This window comes from Hyalella azteca, unplaced genomic scaffold (assembly GCF_000764305.2).
Source record: "Hyalella azteca isolate HAZT.00-mixed unplaced genomic scaffold, Hazt_2.0.2 contig15575, whole genome shotgun sequence".
NCBI classification, from domain to species: Eukaryota; Metazoa; Arthropoda; class Malacostraca; order Amphipoda; family Hyalellidae; genus Hyalella; species Hyalella azteca.
In genome coordinates this window covers 27,682-40,022 of record NW_025945419.1, presented here as the reverse complement: position 1 = coordinate 40,022, position 12,341 = coordinate 27,682, and the positions used below count along the sequence as shown (strand labels likewise).

General features: G+C 36.2%; 1 protein-coding gene across 2 annotated transcripts; it reads right to left on the bottom strand.

The window, feature by feature from the left end:
* Positions 1-1,086: 1,086 nt before the first annotated feature.
* Positions 1,087-11,843, bottom strand: LOC108664702 (enolase). Of its 2 annotated transcripts, none has more exons than XM_018151369.2 (8): positions 11,761-11,843; positions 5,554-5,699; positions 4,813-4,949; positions 4,229-4,374; positions 3,615-3,903; positions 3,059-3,274; positions 2,431-2,651; positions 1,087-2,059 (listed from the first exon to the last, which is right to left on the bottom strand). In XM_018151369.2, exons 2-8 carry the CDS (start codon positions 5,663-5,665, stop codon positions 1,876-1,878), a joined length of 1,305 nt encoding a protein of 434 aa, XP_018006858.1. In that variant the 5' UTR covers positions 5,666-5,699; positions 11,761-11,843; the 3' UTR covers positions 1,087-1,875. The 2 variants fall into 2 exon arrangements, with proteins under 2 accessions (XP_018006858.1, XP_018006857.1); XM_018151368.1 differs by lacking the exon at positions 11,761-11,843 and adding an exon at positions 10,848-10,873.
* Between the last annotated feature and the right edge of the window lie 498 nt (positions 11,844-12,341).

Below are 12,341 nucleotides of genomic sequence, written 5' to 3'. Positions count from 1 at the left end.
GCTAATTTATAGCTGCAATGGTGAATGAGTTGTTCAAATTGTCGCCAGTTGGATATTTCATCGCATTTGCAACAGATATCGCTAAAAACGGTCTAATATGGAAAAGATGCCTATCCCTAAATCAATTTATAAGTTGCGTTGTATTTTTAATGGGAATATAATTTTATATTAAAGTGATACTATGTGATAGAAAGCGTTTTGTAAGATTTTGCTTCAGCGAGCTGTACATTAACGATTTTTGACAAATCTCTCATCAGCCAGTTATAATTAGGATGATCGAGTTTATTTATGCTACCGGAAATATTGCACCATTCTTGAGTTGCGGCGTTCCCTACTTACTGCGGGCAATCCTCCAGCTACTTATTGATGCATATTTGCCTGTGGGTAGAAATCTTGGTTTTCACTTTTACATATTTCTAGCCACCCCAACGGACTTGCCATTTTAGACTATCTCTTTCTTATGAGGAATAAAGTTTCGTGAATTGATTGGTGCTCGAATGCTACCTAATAATTACTATTATCATCTTTGACCGAATAAAGTTTTCATGTCACTTGGCAGCTACCGACCCGTTCTCGAACAGCCCATGCAATAATTATCAAGGGCATATGTAGTGGCCTTCTTTTGAACTTGGCAAAATCATCCGCCAACTATTCAATAACATGCCTGTTCTGTTATCGTTTGGTTCCATAATCCTTACAGTTTCGCGGCTGTTACTTATTCAACATATTCAATGGTGCAATATAGCATTTCAAAAGAATCATTCGAAAATGTCAAATCTGGATAGCTCACAAAAATCTTTTCCAGCATGGAATTTTTATAATTTCCAATTCTAGTTTCATCATTTTAGATGTGCAGTAGAGGCTGGTACATATTCCATTGCAATTTGTTCTTCAGCTTACGTTTGAGTGAAATGCGTGGATGGATATGATATGGATGCATGAATGTGAGAACGAAGCGGTCTAAATTCGTTAGATATGCATACATATGTTACTTACAGCAAATCAGTACTTTTCTCTTTACAAATGTACACAGTTGTGCACTTAGTAACGTATTTCAATAGAAGAAGGGATAATTAAACGATCGAGTTTCTTAACCTTTTGACTTACGGTTTAAGAGTGATGGGATGTACCTAGTTACATAATCAAACCATAACAGCTTATTCCAGTATCTGTGCAGCTACGGTTATATAGGCTTATGCCAATATCTGCAGCTACGGTTAGATTTCGCTTGGCGAAAATTTTGAATAATTTCACTTTCATATAATATTGTTCACTTAAAGTATTATAGTTCAATGTTAATCACCTCTCTCCGGTCTGTTATTAACCTTTCAGCGTAAAAGAATAATGGTAATTTGTGGATTGCAAATCAGAGGAGTAAAGCGAAACATTGCACTAACAAAACCATCTTATGGAGGAATGACTGCCATACGGAGAAGACTAGCCAGCTAAAAGTATAAGCTGAAGAGTGAAGAGGTTATAACTACCTCACAAGAATCATTTTACGATGAACATGCACAACGATATCAACAAGTATCTGTTCCTCCAGCAAGCAGAACCTGGCCACGCTAAACTGCAATGCATACCTGCATTGACAAGAAGGCCCCCGATTTACTACCCAAATGCGTAGCTATTCGACTCATAGAATGACCAATTACCGGGAAAAAAACCTTCAATTCTACCGTTTTAATACACATCCGTTTCTCCAGATCTTTTTCCTCTTTAACCTCTAAAAGCACTTAAAATTTCCTAGCTAGCTTCTTCGAAATAGAAACGGTCAAAGAACTTTGCCGGAAATACTCCCTTTAACCCATTGAGTCATCCACATACTTCACACAAGAACCAGGAAAACTGCTTGCTGGGTCAAACATTGAGGAATTAGCACGGCATCCTGAAGCTCTTGCCGGCATACTTGGCGCTGGCGCCGAGCTCCTCCTCGATACGCAGAATTTGGTTGTACTTGGCAAGACGCTCAGAGCGGCATGGGGCGCCGGTCTTGATCTGGCCGGTGCACAGGCCGACCACCAGATCAGCGATGAACGTGTCCTCGGTCTCACCAGACCTGCGATAGATCAACTTATTTAGCAACTAAATAGTAGCAATCGTGTATCTGTTGTTTAAGAAACATACGTAGCTATATAGCTATCTGGTAGGATGAAGATATTGAACACAAGCCTTCTTAAATATGGTCTTCCTAAGGCGGATGTAATTTAGAAATGTCATGAAATCCATCCGCCTTTTTTTCTTGCTGTACCTGGGCGAAGACAAACAAACGGGTGCAAATTTCGTTAACAAATGCTCAGATATATTAATAACATGCTGAAATGAAAACTGTTTCTTACAGTGTGAAGATATGATCATTTCAATAACAATCGAAATGTTTCTAGAGCTGAAATAAGAAAACTTGTATAATATAGGCCCTATGTATGATACCTGTGGGAGACCATGGTGCCCCATCCGTTGCTCTTGGCGAGCAGATGAGCGTTGATGCTCTCGGTGACGGAGCCGATTTGGTTCACCTTCAGCAGGAGGCAATTGCAGGCCTTCTTCTCGACGGCGGTGGTGATACGCTTGGGGTTGGTCACCGTCAGGTCATCACCAACGATCTGGATGTTGGTACCTGCAGTCATCCGGGTCCAGTTGTCCCAGTCATCCTGCACGACAAAAAACAGCAACACAAGCGAGGTTACAAATGAAATCGACAGAAAACTAACATCGGAGCTCGATTATAATCTTTAAATCTACAGCCAACCTACGTTTCAGTTGGAAATCACACCTGGCAGCAGAAGATACTGGGTTGTTCTTTTTCTCAGATCGAAGTTGTCAGCGTTTGCCGCAAAAGAGAGATTAACACAAATACATTATGATCAATGCATTAGAATTAAGAATTAACCAAATTCTCTTCAGATTAAAAAAAAACGCAAAAATATGTTTATACATCTACATGTGTAAGCATGTATACCGGTATGTATACATATAAATTTCCAGAAAATAATTAGAAATAAAATATTGTTCCGATAGATAAGTTACATCGGTGTCGATGGAAAAATTGACAACAAACCTGGTCGAAGGGATCCTCAATGGAAGTGATGGGGAAATCTTTGCAGAAGCTCGTGTACAAGTCACAGAGCTGCTCGCCAGAGATCTTCTGCGAGCCGTCATTGTTCTCAGTTTTGAAGTCGAGATCGTAGATGTTGTTGCCCTTGTAGAACTCAGACGCGGCCACGTCCATGCCGATCTCGATCTTGCCCGTGTATCCGGCGCGCTCAATGGCGTCCTGCAGAAAACGAAAAATGTTTAGTCATTTTATGCAACTGCAATATTAAGTTAATTTTAATGCAACACGACTGGGCGCAAAATAAATTGAACCAGCAATGCCGAATTTCAAGCCTCAACAATTCATTCTAGCAATTGCCTTTCGACCTATATAAAACCAGAACGTTTTTTATAAAGAAAACTCTGATGAATGTTTATGACGGATTCCATATTTCTTTAAATTTAAAGAATCTAAGTGATGATAGAGCTTTGGTTACGAACACGTATTAAAATTCCACGTTATTAAAGATCTAATTCAAGACAAAGTAAAAAAATCACGTCAATGTGTTTGTTGAACTCACCGTGATCAGGCTAAGAGCATCCTTGTTGTTAAGAATGTTGGGAGCAAAGCCACCCTCGTCACCAACTGCCGTGGCGTCCAAGCCAAACTTAGACTTGATGACGGCCTTGAGGTGATGGTAGATCTCAGTGCCCATGCGCATGGCCTCCGTGAAGGACGAGGCTCCGGTAGGCAAGATCATGAACTCCTGCATGGCGAGTTTGTTGCCCGCATGAGAGCCGCCGTTGATCACGTTGAAGGCAGGCACAGGCAGGATCACGTCCTTGTAGTTGGCCAGATTAGCAAGGTGCCTGGCAAGGAAGATTGCAGCACGTTCATTTGAATTCAGATAACTGTTACTAAGATTCATATAAAAGGTATTGCATAAAACTCCGCAGAGTTTGTAGAATTACAGTTAACTGGGCGAAGCGCCAAAAAAATTATCAAGTGGTAAGTTAGCATAGGATATTAATGCCAATAAGATGGTCAAAGACATTTAGGTAAGCAGTCAAGTAACTATTCATTCATAAGCATGCTTGCTCTCAACAAAAAAATAAGAGTAACTAATAATGTACAAGGTTCCAGCTTATTGGCGAAAAATGTTGCGGACAATTAAACTGTGTAGGCCAAGCTGACCTGTAGAGAGGCAGGCCGAGTTCAGCAGCACCAGCCTTGCACACAGCGAGCGAGACGCCCAGGATGGCATTGGCACCAAGTTTGCTCTTGTTCTCAGTCCCATCCAACTTGATCATGAATTCATCAATCTCCTTTTGCTGGGTGACCTGAATTGAAAGAACACGTTTAGTTTTGCCACAATACCAGAGAATGTTAGAATCAGTTCAAATGATCAACTAACTTATCCATTGAATACAGAAAAAAAAAATTTTTATGTATGACAAAATTGAAAATTTGCACTTTGCTTATGAAAATAGACAAGGCCGAAAATGAATCAGATTTTGATGTATAATTTAGAGCAGAATGAAAAGCTGATTAAGGTGAAGACATGATCACCATTTTAGAAGGAGCAATTTACACTGATTTCCATTTACCACTAATCTATTGCCACGAGAAAAATCTGAGATAAAGATTACTTATTTTATATTCCTGAATAATGCCATAGCCTCAACACAAGTGGCTAAAATAATTGCATGAAAAAATGGATGAACAACTTATATGCACAAAATAATCCAGTAAGAGAGTTTTGACTGCAGTGAAATAACCTGAAGGCCAGACTTGATGAGCTCAGGTCCAATGACATCATTAACATTCTTGACAGCATTGAAGACGCTCTTGCCGTGGTAGAGCTTCTTGTCGCCATCACGCATCTCCAGGGCCTCATGCACACCAGTGGATGCTCCTAGAAATGGTCAAATTTCAAGTATGTGTAGGTATCCACTTTATTAAAATATGTGTTAATAACAATTAACTAATCCATTAAAATATGTAAATTGATCTTTATATTTATTCAGTTATGACAAAGGATGGTAGCAGTTACAAGATGAATGAGAAGTGAAAAATTTTTTGCAATTGTATTAGTCCTAAGCAAGAGGCATATTCAATACAGCATATAGGCATATTTCAATCACTTTTAAAGCAAGTATGGAGTAGGTATTGTGTATAAGCAATTAAGTTGAAATCATACTGGGGAACAGTTCAATGATGCTGCTGCTCCACATTCAAATGCATCTGACAAGTTTGACAAGTTCCTTTTTTTTCTAATTAAAATGGTGGCAAGAGTAAATGGCCCAATATTTCTTCATTACTGGCTATCAAATAGGGTGAAATGAAAAAAAAAAATCAACAATTTGTTATGGTTCAACACCTCAATAAACAAGTCGACCAAAATAAAATTCAAAAAAATTTTGTTTGTTTGAATGAGGATATTTTATAGAAATACTGATTACTAGATATAGGATACAGAATTGATCACTGGAAATTCAAAATCACAGGACAAGTCTCACCTGAAGGCACAGCAGCCCTAAAGAGGCCTTTGGCAGTGTAGAGATCAACTTCTACCGTGGGGTTACCACGGGAGTCAAAGATGGAGCGAGCAAAGACCTTAGTCACAGACATGGCAGCTGAGCTACAAGATAGGGACCGTATTTGTCTGAAAAAAAAAAAACAAGACAAAATCTTAGAAAATACTGGTTGGATATAAATTTATATTGCAGTTGGATTGCTTTATGCATGCTGTCAGAGTTGACATCAATTAGGAATAATCAATCAAAAAGTATGTAAATTTTAGATCAAACATTTTTCTTTAAACCAGATGACTAAATTTCAGATACAGTAAAAATGTGTGATGCTGTAGAGACAAAATTGCAAATTTTTGCAAATAATTAATTTTTAATTCAATCTGTAAGGAATTATGTGGTTGAAAATGAAAATGTATTGCATTTAAAACAGTTAATTTCCCTAGAGATGCAAAGGTAATTTTGGCAGGTAATGTCCCATTAGTATGGACAATGACAAGACCTGACAATAAGAGTTTTTATGTTTGTGCAAGATTGAATTTTAGAAGAGGAATAGTAAGTGAACATGTATGTAATTCATATTGCATCAAAATACTGTTAACTGGACCTTCCAATTAGAATTAGGCAAACATTTTTGGATCAAGCAACGAGCTCAGCAGGATCAATATTGGATGTACGATGTATGCACCACAATTTCTAAAATTTTATCCCTGCAGTAGAAAAAATTTTGCACGTCTAAATATATATTTTACACACCCTACCCTATGTAGATGGTAAAGATTTATGCTAGATGAATTTGACTTGCATGGTTTAATTAATAGGGCATTTCAAAAGCAGGAGGCAAAAGAGTGAATCATGAAACTGAATGGTGACATTTTATATGGCCCGCTAAATTTTGTAGCATGTTCTTAACAATTTGCTTCGAACTTCATACTTGCAAGCATGAAATACATCAACTTTGTAGGCCATGACTAGGGCTTTTCTGTCAGTTTTTTTTAAAGCTGCACAATTCCTGCTAGATGTATTATATATATCCCATCTATTTATAAACCAAAGTCAAATTAAAAAATGCAGTGCACCATCAAGCCACATAATTCCAAATTATTGAAAATGTCTATTTTAGAGCCAAAAGATTTAGGTAACAAGTAAAAATGTTCAAATCTTGCATACAAGGTTCTACGTATATCAATGTAAACTGTGTAGGCCAAGCTGACCTGTTCATACAGAGCTAATACATCTAATCACCATCTATGTGTCTATTTGACAAGTTATCCTGATTTTACTGGTCTTTAAGGAGACTGTTTTGGTCCCGGAAAAACTACTACACTTATCAACCGATCTTTTTGAAATTTCACACACATACCGTAAAATGGGGTAACTTGGACCACTTTTTTTTTATAAATGCCATTTTTTTACTAGCTAAATTAAACTTGAATTGAAACATGCAAAATACAGGTCTATACTCTAGCTTCACTCGCCATAAATTGCTGGCTCCTGCCTCTCATAGTCTTTATGTAATTTCAAAAAAAGTGATGGTCTTTGTTACCCCAGCTCTTGGGGTAACTTAGACTGGGTGGTAAAATCAATTATATTTTTTAGTAAAATAACTCCAAATAACTCCAGGTTTTGGTGCATTGTAGTAGAACTCTTCTAGTTACATATGCAAATGACAAACTTGAGGAAAGTGTCATAGTTTGCAAATGGGGGGTTATTGGAGGGGGTACTCTGATAGGCTTTAAATAATAGCTTTTTTTCATGGGTCACATTTTTAATTTTTTAACCTATTAGATATGCAAACTTTTCAAATCTTTCTATTGTGTTATGTGGCCTCAGTATTAGGCCTTTAATGCCCATTGACAAAATTTTTCTATGTCAAATAGATTTTGAGTTGTGGGGGTTTTTGTTAAAAAAACGAAAAGTGGTCTAAGTTACCCCGCCGGTCTAAGTTACCCCATTTTACGGTACATAAAAGGTAAATGAAAAAACAATTTGCACCTATGAAATTTTTTGAATAAATGAAAGAAAACATGAAATAATTAGAAAATGGCAGAAAAGGGGTACTTTAAAGTTTATAAATTTTGCAAAACACATGCTACAATATAGACAAATTTCATTTGATTAGCAACAAAATTATCTAGTGGCTCCAGAGACCCAATTTTAAATTTTTCTCATTGTTCTTATGTTTTGCCCATTTTTCCACTTTTTCACATTTTGGTTGATTGTGTATGGGTCATGGATTTTTCAACCACTTGTTGCTTACTAAAATCAACCTAGTGAACAAACTACGCACACATAGACAAGCCAGTGACACAGTTAGACCTAGATGTGCCAGATTTGGAGCTTTAAATTTGTAACAAAAACATTCCATAAAACATAGGCCTAACATGTTTTATGGAATAGAGTTCCATTAAATAATGTTTGTTAGCATTAAAAAATGGATACAGAATTTAGGTTTATGCCTTTGTATGATAGAAATTAGGGTGACAGGATGCAGGACCAATTAGGATTATTGGACTGAATTTTCCCTAAAAAAGGTAAAAACGTTAGTTTCATGGATGATTTCTGAAAATCGCAGGTAAAAATGTGCCAATCAAAGGAACGTGTAAAATTTTTTGCAAGCACAAGCAGGCGTGGAATTAAACTACCATTCAAGCCACCACTAAAGCTTTCCCAAGTCCCAACTTTCTTTTTCCATCCTGTTTTCATCAACTTATGGCTTTAGCTTAATTTCTTTCATCTAAAAAAAAAAAAGATATTATTGCCTGTAATTTCCCCCAAAAAAATCTCATTAACAAGTTTATGCCTGCAAGATTTTTTTCAAATTTTTCAGATTGAACTGTTTGGAACCAACATGCTAATTGTAAACAAAATGAACAATCAAGCCATAAATTTCAAAATTAACAAAAAAAAAAGAGGATTTAGCCACAATGATTCATAGTGAATGATTGAAATAGCTATTTCACACTTCAGTTCATTAATTCAATTTGACTCAAAAGTCAAAATTAAGTGAAAGATATATATACTAGGGTAATCGTGGTATATTCCGACACATTAAGGATGCAGCGAGAAATGAAAAACTATAAAAAATAACCGTATGGGTTACTCAAGTTCTGTTTGCTTTACATGACTCTCAAAACACCGCATGACGCGCCAGCAACGATGAAACGTCACAAAATGTTGTCATATTTATTTAAAAGCCTTTAGAATGCAAACCTACCAAATCCCTATATTCTGACACTGTGTGTGACTATATTCAGCATGTGGTGAGACATATTCAGACCGAGCTTCAAATTGTACTAATACGTAATTCTGACATCCACATGTTCGAATTCCGATCGCTGTGTAAGCTGTATTGGAATACAACACGGCTTTGAATTAGAACACTATTGAATATTGAGCACTACTCAATTAGGCTTCTAATTAACAGTTATTAAGCTTTTAATCAAGAAAATTTTAATTCTTGCACACAGCTTGGAACAAGCTGTGTGTGTCCAATTCAAGTTGTGTCGGAATTAGTTTTTATGTGTCTAAATCCATTTCTCAACTTAATCATCTTAATTTATTTACCACTTGATATCAGCAAATACAAGTATACTCAAAGGATTCCTAATATATTCACAGACGTACGTATTTAAAAGTCTCAAACCATAATATTCTTTCTACACAAACAGTTTATCACTATTAGGTAGAGCAAGGTCAGCTGTCAACTTTGACACATTTTTCGATGATCTCATTGGGTGGCATGCACTGTCTCTCTTTGGATCTCAACATTTTCCCGCTAGATGGCCCAGTGTTTTGAGAGTCATGTGAAGGCAACAGAACTTATGTAACGCATACGGTTTTTTTTATAGTTTTTCATTTCTCGATGCGTCCTTAATGTGTCGGAATATACCGCGTTTACCCTACCGCATTTACCCTAGTATAATATATATAGGTATACCGTAAAATGGGGTAACTTAGACCGGCGGGGTAACTTAGACTTTTCATTTTTTTAACAAAAACCCCCACAACTCAAAAACTATTTGACATAGAAAAATTTTGTCAATGGGCATTAAAGGCCTAATACTGAGGCTACATAACACAATAGAAAGATTTGAAAAGTTTGCATATCTAATAGGTTAAAAAATTAAAAATGTGACCCACGAAAAAAAGCTATTATTTAAATCCTGTCAGAGTACCCCCTCCAATTTTTTTATTTTTTGGTTAAATAACTCCAGGTTTTGATGCATTGTAGTAGAACTCTTCTAGTTACATATGCAAATGACAAATTTTAGGAAAGTGTCATAGTTTGCAAATGGGGGGCGCCGCCCCCAAATGGGGTAACTTAGACAACCTTATGTCAGCCCTGACGGGGTAACATAGACCGGCTTGGAAGTTAATATAAAATTACCATATACAACATATTTTAGGTTTGACAGCCTATTTATGTTTTTTCTTTATGTTTCAGACTCTACAGAGTCTTATATATGGTAATTTTAACTTAATTTCCAAGCCAGTCAATATTACCCCATCAGGGCTGCCATTAGGCAGTCACATTTCCCTCATTATGGGGCAGCGCCCCCCATTTGCAAACTATGACACTTTCCTCAAGTTTGTCATTTGCATATGTAACTAGAAGAGTTCTACTACAATGCACCAAAACCTGGAGTTATTTGGATTTTGGAGTTATTTTACCAAAAAATATAATTGATTTTAACACCCGGTCTAAGTTACCCCAAGAGCTGGGGTAACAAAGACCACCACTTTTTTGGAAATTACATAAAGACTATGAGAGGCAGGAGCCAGCAATTTATGTTTATGGTGAGTGAAGCTAGAGTATACCTGTATTTTGCATGTTTCAATTCAAGTTTAATTTAGCTAGTAAAAAAATGGCATCATTTATAAAAATAAAAGTGGTCTAAGTTACCCCATTTTACGGTACTATAGTTGCCTAGTAGAAGTTTCTAACAGCTATTCACCTATAATCAAATGTCCATCAAGTTCAAGTCATTTCTAATAGCAATAGCAAATAGCCTAGCTAGATTTTAATCAAGACTCAAGAGATAAATTCAGTTAATGTTCACAGTTCACATAACAAAATTCAAGTCTTTAAAATTCAACTGAATTTGAAATTTACCATTACAGGTAGGCTAGGTAGTAGCCTATGTCAAAAAAATCACAAATACCTAGGGCTAGTTCAGCAGAAAACCTAACTAACAACATGAATGCTGCGATTATTTTTTTTTTCAACATTCCAAAAACAACTCAAAAAATACTAAAAACATATAATATATTCAGCATACATTGGAACCATAATGTAGTTCTTGAACTGAAGTGATAAGGCGGTTGAGACAGGTTTAGGGTGTGGCTAACATAGGCTACTAGAATAACTAGATTGTTGTCTAGTGTCAACTTGGTTCAAATAAACAACCGAGGAAATTCAGGTCGTATTTTAACAATAATGGTACACTTAGCGAATATTTGACATATCAGGTTTTCACAGTTACAAATTATGGCGCGAAAAATTCAATTAGAAGAACCACTCTGAACCTATAATGTTTTAGCAGATAGTTATGTTGAATTGCGTATAAAGAACATATATCTTGCCCGGCACTCACTCCCTACCGGCGGCACGCACGCAACCAAGGTGAGAGCCACAGCCAACTCGAGAGTTTGAAGGTCACCTTGACATTTACACTCTCAATGAAAATATAGAAAACATTAGTCTAAGTAAACTATGGAATATAGTTCATACAAGATAAAATATTATCATATCTAGATCATGACTATATTCTTGATCATGAGTGAATTAACTTCCAGAGTCCTGTTGATGTCGAAACCAAAGCCAAGCGGCCAAGTTTTCGGACAACAAAGCACAAAATCGATTTGAGACGCGATAACCTTTTTCAAAATTAGCGACTTCGATAAATGCTATTTCAAAGTGTACTGATAATTTCAGGAATTTTTTTTATCATTGAATACATTTGAATTCGTAATCTATTTAGTATTAAGTTCAACAATCTAATCATGATGTGTGCAACAGTCAGAGAACTAGTGTCAACAATAATTGCAATAGAAAACAATTTTAAATAGGCACGGAAATTTGATCATATATAGTACAGATAATATTGCACGATTTTAAGGGCACTATTTTGATCCAAGAAATTTACACATTATTTATTATAATGATACATTCGGCGAACGACAAGATCTTACCTCACTGTGAAAATTCTTCCTGCCAATAAGCGACTGAGATTGGTCGGTGACTATTATATACTCTTAGCAGACGACGGCTAAGGCCTAGAAACTGTCACAACGTATTTATAATTTGTCTTATAAAACGCAGAAAGTACAATTAGAAAACAGTAGAACTTAGAAAATATTATATTTTATTTACTATCATTGGTAATTCACTTGAAAGTTTTATCACTGATTGCGACTCCTCTAATTTCAAGGTCAAGCAATGTGACTCAGCTTTAAAAATTCTCCTCCAACAACCGTCATCTGAGGAAACTTCAACTCGGTCTCATATGCAGTTGAAAAATAGATGTAAAATTCAAGAATTTTCATGAATTTGAAGGAATCGATGGGTATGGGAGGATCATACGAGTTAATAACGCAAATTAAATGCACTGATGCATCATGAATCATGAACTTCCTAACTGCATCTTTCAACGGACAACATAGAAACAATGATAATGATAGCGCTAAATGAAAATTCATATAATCAAGAGTATGAAATTTGAATTTAGTTAGCCATAACATAACATAGTGATGTCGGCGCTGAAGTTTTAGGC

Coding starts and splice junctions, on each gene's coding strand:
- LOC108664702 (XM_018151368.1), bottom strand. Junction 4,375..4,812: donor TCATCAAGTCTGGCCTTCAG/GTTATTTCACTG, acceptor CTTTCAATTCAG/GTCACCCAGCAAAAGGAGAT. Junction 3,275..3,614: donor ATGCTCTTAGCCTGATCACG/GTGAGTTCAACA, acceptor CGTTTTCTGCAG/GACGCCATTGAGCGCGCCGG.